This window comes from Quercus lobata, chromosome 2 (assembly GCF_001633185.2).
Source record: "Quercus lobata isolate SW786 chromosome 2, ValleyOak3.0 Primary Assembly, whole genome shotgun sequence".
Lineage (NCBI taxonomy): Eukaryota > Viridiplantae > Streptophyta > Magnoliopsida > Fagales > Fagaceae > Quercus > Quercus lobata.
Genome location: NC_044905.1, coordinates 71277025 through 71286570, shown reverse-complemented (window position 1 = coordinate 71286570; position 9546 = coordinate 71277025). Strand labels below are relative to the sequence as shown.

Below are 9546 nucleotides of genomic sequence, written 5' to 3'. Positions count from 1 at the left end.
TCCAAATACACAAAATCAGATGAGGTTTAATTACTTACCCACACACTTTGAAGATGAAACCTTAAGGCTAATTGTTTAATTCCTTCTTTAAAGAAACTAGAATTTTTGGTGAGAAAGGAAGAGAGATGTTGCCGTGTAAGAAGGGAAGAGGAAAGAAGAACAAAGAAAGGGGAGAAAGGAGTAGAGAAAGAGGAAAGTGAGCTGCTGGACTTCAGATGCAGCAAAATAAACATAAGTCAAATTGACTTTAGGGGTGGGGTACGTGTATGGCTAGGGAAAAACAAATATCACACCCACTCTTCCAAATTTTCTTGTATTCACACTTATATATATATATATATATATATATAATCTTTGCATTCACACTTACTTTTCTACAAAGATAATATCACTTTGCATATATATATATATATATATATATATATATATATCTCACAACTTAACCACCTAATATAGTTTTGTACATGCTAAATATATATTTATAATACAAATAGTCATTTCAATTGTTTATAATCTTTAAAATTTTTATTCAATGACATTATAAAATAATATGTTTATTAAATACTTTTATATTAATTTTTGCAAGTAAGTGGCTTAAAATACTAATAATACTTAACCACTTAAACATATAGTTTAATTATAAAAATTGGGTCGGGGTGTTACAGTCCTTCTCTGGGCCATACCTACTCTCTGTGCCTCCTGAGACAGCAGAGTCAATACTGGAGGAATTGCATGAGGGCATTTGTGGGAGCCATACAGGAGGAAGGTCCTTAGCATGTCGAGCCCTCACACAAGGATATTGGTGGCCAAATATGCGAAATGAAGTGCAGGATTACGTTAGGAAGTGCGATCAGTGTCAAAGATATGCTCCAAATATCCACCAACCCCTCTCTCTAGCCCTTGGCCTTTTGCCCAGTGGGGGCTGGACATTGTCGGCCCTTTTCCTAAAGCCATAGGAAACAAGAAGTACCTGCTGGTCGGCACAGACTACTTCACTAAATGAGTCGAGGCTGAGCCCCTGGCAAACATCAGAGACGTAGATGTGAAGAAATTTGTTTGGAGAAACATTGTTACGCGATTTGGAATTCCCCGCACTCTTGTCTTGGATAATGGGCTCTAATTTGATAGCAATGCCTTCAGGGAATATTGTTCAGAACTGGGTATAAGAAACAGATATTCCACTCCGGCTTATCCACAAGGCAATGGGTAGGTTGAGGCTGTTAACAAAGTGATAGTCAATGGGCTTAAGAAGAGGCTGGATGACGCTAAAGGAAAGTGGGTGGAAGAACTGCTACATGTGCTTTGGACGTATTGGACAACACCCCGACGCTCAACGGGGGAAACTCCCTTTTCCATGACCTATGGGGCTGAGGCCGTCATTCCCCTAGAAACTGGATTCCCAATGTTAAGGACCAGTACATTCTCTTCGGATAGTAATGACGCGATATTGGAGAAAAGTTTGGACCTCATTGAAGAGCGGAGGGAGAGCGCGATGGTTCAACTAGCTTACTACCAACATAAGCTCAAGCAGAACTATGATAGTAATGTGAAGATAAGGCCACTAGTGGTAGGAGATTTGGTGCTGAGGAAAGTTCTGGGGGCCACCAAGAATCCAAATTGGGGAAAATTAGGACTTAATTGGGAGGGGCCATATCGAATCACTTCTGTAGCGGGAATAGGGGCTTATTATCTGGAAGACCTAGACGAAAAAGCTGTGCTTCATCCTTAGAATGTAAATAATCTCAAGAGGTATTATTATTAATAAAAGTGTTTCAATTCAAATATTTCTTTTAATTTACGTCGACCATACGTCTTGTACTCCTGCGTCCTGTGATGTATATTGAAATGTTAAACAAAAACTAAGTTATGCCAGGTCCTCGGATCGCAAACTTGGTGGAAATTAACGTCCTGTGGTGTATATTGAAATGTTAAACAGAAACTAAGTTATGCCAGGTTCTCGGATCGTAAACTTGGTGGAAATTAATGACCTATGATGTTTATTGAAATGTTAAACAGAAACTAAGTTATGCCAGGTCCTCGGATCGCAAACTTGGTGGAAATTAACGTCCTATGATGTATATTGAAATGTTAAACAGAAACTAAGTTATGCCAGGTCCTCGAATCGCAAACTTGGTGGAAATTAACGTCCTATGATGTTTATTGAAATGTTAAACAGAAACTAAGTTATGCCAGGTCCTCGGATCGCAAACTTGGTGGAAATTAACGTCCTATGATGTTTATTGAAATGTTAAACAGAAACTAAGTTATGCCAGGTCCTCGGATCATAAACTTGGTGGAAATTAACGTCCTATGATGTTTATTGAAATGTTAAACAGAAACTAAGTTATGCCAGGTCCTCGGATCGCAAACTTGGTGGAAATTAACGTCCTATGATGTTTATTGAAATGTTAAACAGAAATTAAGTTATGCCAGGTCCTCGGATCGCAAACTTGGTGGAAGTTAACGTCCCATATTGTGTATTGAGGTGATAAGCAGTAGCTGAGTTGTGATAGATCTTCTAATCACAAAATTAACGAGAAATAACGCTCAGTAACACTCATTGGGGAATCAAAGAGAGATCTTTGGACATAAGTTGGCTTACAATCAAGGTACTGAGGGCATGATTTTATTTAATTTATGAACTTTCGTAAAGAATGGCAACTGATTGGAAAGGATACGTGCATATCTAAAACGTTTCCCTAAGATCCTGTTGTATTAATGCTTATTGCCTATTGCTAATTATAGATTGACGATATGTATGAGTAAAAATGCTGCACACAAGCAAAAGATAGTTGAAACGAACCTCTCTAAATTACGATAACACAGTGAATGAGTACAAAAGTAACATAAAGTAGTAAAAACGGTAGGAAAATGAGCAAGGAGGTCCCCTACTAGACATCTTGTTAAGTTGCAAAACAAGTTCTACTTTTTTAATTCAACTGGATCTGTGGGTTCTGGATGGCGGGTAGGTCTGCCTCCGAAGTTGTGATTCCCTCTTTGGCTTGGGTAACGTCCCCAGTTGGTAGAACTGTGGAGTCCAAATCCCGTTGAAAACCTTGGGAGGCCGTCTCTGCCTCCGAAGCAGAGGTGGTCTTGTCTGGGAAGCTCCTGGAGGGGCAAGTCCCTCTTTTGCCGATTCCGGTTGGCCACGGGGAGGAGAATTGCGAGGCAAAACCTCTTCGTTGAGGTTAATAACTGAAGAAGGAGCATCAGTCTGATGGGGTAGAAGAACTGAGGGGCGGATCGCCTCGGGATAGAATATGTTCTCTAGCTTACGTAACTCAGATGAGGCCTTAACCCCAACACGGTTAAGAGCCTCGCTCCAAGTTCTTGCGTAGTAGATACGGCATACCTCCGGAACCTCGGCTCTCAATGCCTTCTCAGTTTCAGCTATACCAATTTCGTAGCCTCTCTGCTCAGCTTCGTTCATTGTCTGTTCGGCCTTGATTTTTGCTTTCTCAGCTTGCTCCTTGGACTTTTCAGCTCGCTCCCGTAGCTTTTGAGTTTCCTCTAAGTGCTTCCTGAGAACTAGAGTTTGCTCCTGAGTCTTCTTTAGCTCGGCATTCGCCTTACGCAGAAGTCTCCCTTGGTCTTCGGCCTGCTTCTGGTAGCCTTCTAATGCCGACTCAGCGCTCTTGCGAGCTTGCACTTCGACCTGTAGGTTTTTCTTCGCATCGGCCAAGTCCTGTTCAAATTTGGACAAGGTCTGTATAGCCGTTGCCCGTCTTTTTCTTTCGTCATCTAGCTGATCGGAACAGGCGTTGAGCATCTCATCTAACTTGAAAGTATTTTGGATGATCTGTAGGAAAAAAGTTGACACTATAGTCAATGAAAAGTACATATTGGTGAGTAACAGTTACGAAATGAAAAATGATAAAAGATATCTTCTTACCATGCCCAAATATCGTTTGTTGTCGAGGACGAGTTCATTCTTCCTCATATTCTTTATTTCGGCCATGTCCTTTGGGAGCAATAAGGCTTCCTCTATGGCCGAAGCTACGTGACACCCTATGCCGCCATTAAAGTCCCTTATAGATGCATCATCTCGCAGGGGCTCCCCATCGTGCATAGGTGCGGGTAACCATGCTCGTGGTTCAGGATATTGGGAATCAGATTTGTCTTGGTCCCGCGCGGCTTGGTGCTTGGTCTTTTGCTGCTTTGCAGCTCGTTGGGCCTCCTCCTTTCGATTTGGACGAGACTTGCTCGTGTCTACCACATCCTTACCCTTCTGTTCCCTGCGCCTTTTCTGCTCGGCAGCGTTAGGAAGCGCTGGTTGTGGTGATGACCGAGGAGGTTGGCGAGGAGCAGGAGGAGGAGATCTAGCTGGAAGAGATGAAGCCTGGGATGGTATTGTTTTTGCAGGCACATTCTTTCCCGACTGACCTTCCATCAGCTCCAGCAAGCTTTTTTGAGGTTTTCTTTGTATCCCCATTTTGTCAGGATCTTCCTCGGGGCTTGTGGGTTGATCAAAAATCCCGAAATCGTCCGAGGACTCAGATATTGTTGCAATCATTTTCTCGCCTTTCTCCTTTTTCCTCTTCCTTTTTATTTCCTTTTCCCTGAGGGAAAGTAACGGTGAAGAAGTTCCCGCCGAGACGCTGGCTACGAAAAGAGGCTCTGTGCGAGGTGTGTACTGGGGAAGCGAAATACCCTCTGGAACAATGAACCCCTCGTAGGCAACACTGATACGGTGAAGCCGAGGATCGCGTGCTCTAATCACGCACTTCGGCGCCTGAAAAGCAAAAGAAAGGGGAGTATAGCCGAGAATTAAGTGTGCTGTCTGGAGCTGACCGTCAGCCTCATTCACGTATATTTCGGCCTTCAATAACTTATCCAGGCTCGCCTTATTGACTAACCTGAGATTGGGCTTCGTGTAGCGTCTATCTGCAAAACCGTTGAGTCTAGAGTGAAAATTGTAGGAGACAAAAATGATGAAAAAGGAAAAAGTAAATGAAATGTGTTCACGAACTAAAAAGTATAGATCTATGACTACGCGCCCACCCGGTGTTCCCTCTACGGTCGGGCAAGGCAAACCATCGTGCCATTCCCTAGAGAGAATAAGGAAATCCTCCTTTAGGTTCTTGTTTGAAGTGGGAAGGCACTAAATTAGCCTTACCTCGGGATATCTCGACTTGAGATAATATCTCTAGCCGGTTAAGTGATGGAGATTATACACCCAATTCACATCATGATGGGTTAGCTTTAAGTCCATTCTCTTGTTCAGAGCGTCTATACTCCCCAGGACCCTAAACATGTTTGGAGCACACTGGGTGGGGGATAACCTAAAGAAATTGAGGTAACTCCTAGTGATACTACCCATGGGGATAGTCATCCCGCCCTCTAAAAAGGCAATCATGGGAATAACTACTTCCCCAGTTTGTCTGGCATCAACCCATTCCCCTTGGGCTGCGTACCTCATCCCTACCGTTGGGGGGATTTTATACTTAGAGCGAAAGTTTCTAATACCTTCCTCGGATTCAACGAGACATCGAAATGGATTCTTTTGTTTCCCCATTTTTCTAAAAGATTTAGCAGAAAAGACTGTTGGGTCTGAAATAAAAGTAGAAAAAACTTCGAGAGGACTTACAGATTCAAAGGAATGACCTCGGACAAAGTACGATTATTTGTAGTCGCCAGGAAAGTAACGAAAATAGAGAAAGGTAGGTTCAATGTATGAACTCTGGAACCACGTAATCATCAAAGATAAAGTACAGGGTTAATTGGGGAACGCCTTTATAGTCATATACGGATTGTGAGCGGTAAAGTTCCCGCTCACAAAACAAGGAAGGCCTTCTGCCGTTAGATTTAAATCTCACCGTCGAACGTGGGAGACAAGGGCGTTGCCAGAATTTAATGCTGCCAAAATCGGGATGCTGAAGCGTCAGGGGCGTGCCCTAAAACACGCATAGGTACGGGCTTATGACGTCAAAATCCACCTTCTCTCCCGAGGAGTCGAAAAATAGGATTTTGAGGGGCTATTGTGGTGGCCTGTCAATCAACAGACCCATTAAGGTCAGGATTGTTGGGCCTGTGGCCCATCCAAGGATGCATATCCGTCCGAGGAGGCCATGTCAGGTCACAAGACAATTACCGAAGGGTGGTGGTAATCAATATCACGAGGATATAGTTCTGTATCCGTCCGAGGACGCCATACTCCTCGGCAGTATGCGTCCGAGGACAATCAGAACGCGGTCTTACTGCAACCAGATCTCAGAACTAGGTCACCACTAAAGATAGAATAACCGACCAAGGGTGAAAGAGATAAGGCAAACAAATATCTATAGTTACAGCTGCCTCCGCATTAATGACCTCTCAACCAACTCTCTGGCCGCATTAATGTGGAGGTGATACCTGAACAGTAAGGAAGCAGCCTTATAGCTACCCATAGGAAGTTCCAGGAGGTGCTAGATGGGACAGAAAGAAATCCTCCGAACCCGACCTACACGTGTGTGGTGAGGATGGAACACAAAGGGTGATATATAAACTAAAAGAAGAACATGCAGAAAGGAGATGGAAACAGAAAAGAAAAGAAAGAAAAACACAGACAAAAGAAGAAAAGCAAAAAGAGAGAAAAAGAACTGTATCGATTATCAAAGAAAACGATCGTTGTGCCAACTCTAGACTTTCAATATACGTGAGAGTGAATCTTTTTATTATACAAAAGTTAACCTAGTTCTTTACACCCACGCTTTACAAATCATATTGTTTGGACCTATTTACGTGCGAGCCCAGTATCGTGTTGGGTCGCTACTAATCGTGTCCTCATAGTAATTATCATAAAATAGATACCAATACATTCGAATATCTAACGAAAAAATTCTTGGATTTGGTGGTTATTTTTATCATTTGTATGTTGTTGTCTCCAGGATCCAAGATCAAAGTTGGTGGGGGGAAGAAGAAACCTTTTCCTTTCCCCTTTATGTATATGATCCTATCACAATTTAGTTCACAAAACTATTTACAGTAATGATTGACCTTTTAAGGTTTGAACTAAAATGAAATTGTTAAAATTCCGTCTCAAGTATCCCTAATGATTTTATTTTAGTTTTATTTATTTATTTTGGAACATCAATTTAGTTTAAATTTTAGAAGGTTAAAACCTAACAATTGAAAAAGCTTGTGGGTCTAAATTATTATTAACCCGTACCACAAAAAGGTAACTTGTAATTTACACTAAACACAAATTAGTCTTGAGACAAGCACTACGTGGATTATATTAAGTTTTTCAATTAAATTCAAACACGTAATTGTATTAATTGATGAAATACAAGTAATGTTTATCTTCTTTTTTTTATTGATAATTAATTTTAACACAACTATATATTTAAATGTAATTGAGGATCATAATTTACCTTACTTATAAATAAGTTTTAGTCTTTGTTTATCAAAAAAAAAAAAAAAGAGTTTTAGTATTTGTTTTTATATGTAAACTAATATATAACTTGTGCATATGTATGGTAATTAAAAATAATTATAATTTCACACATATATATATGGGTTCAAATTATTCTCGGTGTAAGAGTTAGACATTTCTTAAGTTATAGATGAGTTTTACTCTCTCTCTCTCTCTCTCTCTCTTTTAATTTTTAATTTAGTTTTTTTTTTTAAAATATATATATACACATGAGTTTACTCTTTCTACTATTATTATTTTTGTTTATTGGGTTTTTTTTTATGGTTTATTTATATTAGACTATTCATCTTTTGCACAATATTAACTCACCTAGAACAAAAATTAAAAAAAAAAAAAAAAAAAAAAAAAAAAAAAAAAACTTAGATAGGATGCTTGGCGTAAAATTTGACAACAATTGGAATCCTATTTAGAATCTAATTGAATTTTTTCTTAGCATTGACTTTAATTATATATATAGTCATAGATGAGTTTCATTCTCCCCCTCCTTTTATTTTTTAATTTTAGTTTTTTTGAATATTCACATGAATTTACTTTTTATTATTATTGGGTTTTTTTTTATGGTTTATTTATATTAGACTCTTCATCTTTTGCACAACATTAATTCACTTAAAATATTAGTAAAAATTAAAAAATATTTAGATAGAACACATGATGTAAATGTAGACAACAATTAAAGTCCAATTTAAAATTTAATTAAATTTTTTCTCAGGTTTGGCTTTAATTATATATATACACCCGTAGATTGCTTGTGCATTACACTAGAATTTTGCAAACTTCTAGAAATATTAGCATATATATAAACTTCTTGAAATAATTTTTAACCCGAAGATAAGTTAAAATGTTTTTAATGTTCTAAACAGTGGACGGGAACTGACTTTTCTTTTGTGGATGCCATTACTTCTCAAGTAGCTAGGCTCATTTGGCTAAAGAGTATAGTTAATCTCTATGAGGTCTCATATGTTGATACTGTATTTTGTCCAATTCTAAATTTTGATAGAAGTTTTAGCTTAAAAATGAATAATTTCATAGTTTTAATAATTTTTGTTGTTGTTGATTTTCATCAATTTCTATATGGTCAACTAATATTAGTGGACTTTTAAAATCAACCATATGATTGAATTAATTATGGTGCTATATTTAACACCATGAAATTTTTTGTAATTTTCTTGCTCATGGGCGAAGACTAGGTTTAAATTAAATAAGGTATTGTTGATTAAAAGAATCTACTTGATTTGCATTTTAATTGTGAAAAAATATGTAATTTTCTATGGAACACATGCTAAAATTTTAGTGTGATTTTCTTGAAAAATTGCTACTAAATATATCATTTGGGTCTCTTTTATTGAATATGTCATTAAGATTTGAGTATCAAATAGATTGAGGAATTTAATTAATTTTGTGTCATGTTTTTATGGAGTTCGTTTACTTTGTTAAATTTGATTTTTTTTTTATCAGGACATACATGTGATTTATCATTTATTCAAAAATCCAGTTAATTTCTTTTGATTAATGAGCATGCCAAGTTTTGATCTGAGATATTAACGGTTGACTTAAAGTCTATAAAATTCCCTATGTACACTGCAGTCCAAGTTTTAATCCATTGCACAAGTAAATTATGGTATTGGTTCTAATTGCTAGTATGTTTCGAGTGTTATATCTCATCCATTCTTATCTAGTGAGACAGGATACCTATCCTTATCCACCATCTTTAAAATCCCCAAAGCCACAGGAAACCCCATATGAAAGCTCTCACTTTCTTTCCAATTAGGAATAATCAATGGCCGGCCCCACGGATTCCACATTCCCACGGTTTGGGCTTTTTACCATTTCTATTTTGGTTTTCATTCTAACCTCTACCCAATAAAAAAAATCTTGTGTGGACTCGCAGATTAATGACATAGTTCTCATGCCATACTTTCTATCAACATCATATTGGGTTTTTGTGGAGTTTAGTTTTTTGTTTGATTTGGTTCAACGACTCAATTTGACCTAAATAATATTGTGTGGTTTTTAATGGTAGATTTATTGAGGTTTAGTCCATGGAGTGAAGGCTTGGGTTGGTAGGTTTAAGTTGGAGTGCTTATGGACAAGTCTTTTGGGGGTCCGGGGGCAACGCCCCTGGGAAAAATTTT

At 38.4% G+C, this 9546-nt stretch overlaps 1 protein-coding gene across 1 annotated transcript; it reads right to left on the bottom strand.

Moving 5' to 3' along the window:
* Positions 1-2935: 2935 nt before the first annotated feature.
* Positions 2936-4513, bottom strand: LOC115969861 (inner centromere protein-like). The gene is made up of 2 exons (XM_031089496.1): positions 4001-4513; positions 2936-3799 (listed from the first exon to the last, which is right to left on the bottom strand). Exons 1-2 carry the CDS (start codon positions 4511-4513, stop codon positions 2936-2938), a joined length of 1377 nt encoding a protein of 458 aa, XP_030945356.1.
* Between the last annotated feature and the right edge of the window lie 5033 nt (positions 4514-9546).

Bases quoted from the DNA above. Each gene is read 5' to 3' on its own strand.
- LOC115969861 (XM_031089496.1), bottom strand. From the start codon at position 4,513: ATGATTGCAACAATATCTGAGTCCTCGGACGATTTCGGGATTTTTGAT. The intron at 3,800-4,000 runs GTAGCTTCGGCC...TTTTTCCTACAG, and splicing joins ATGGCGGCATAGGGTGTCAC to ATCATCCAAAATACTTTCAA.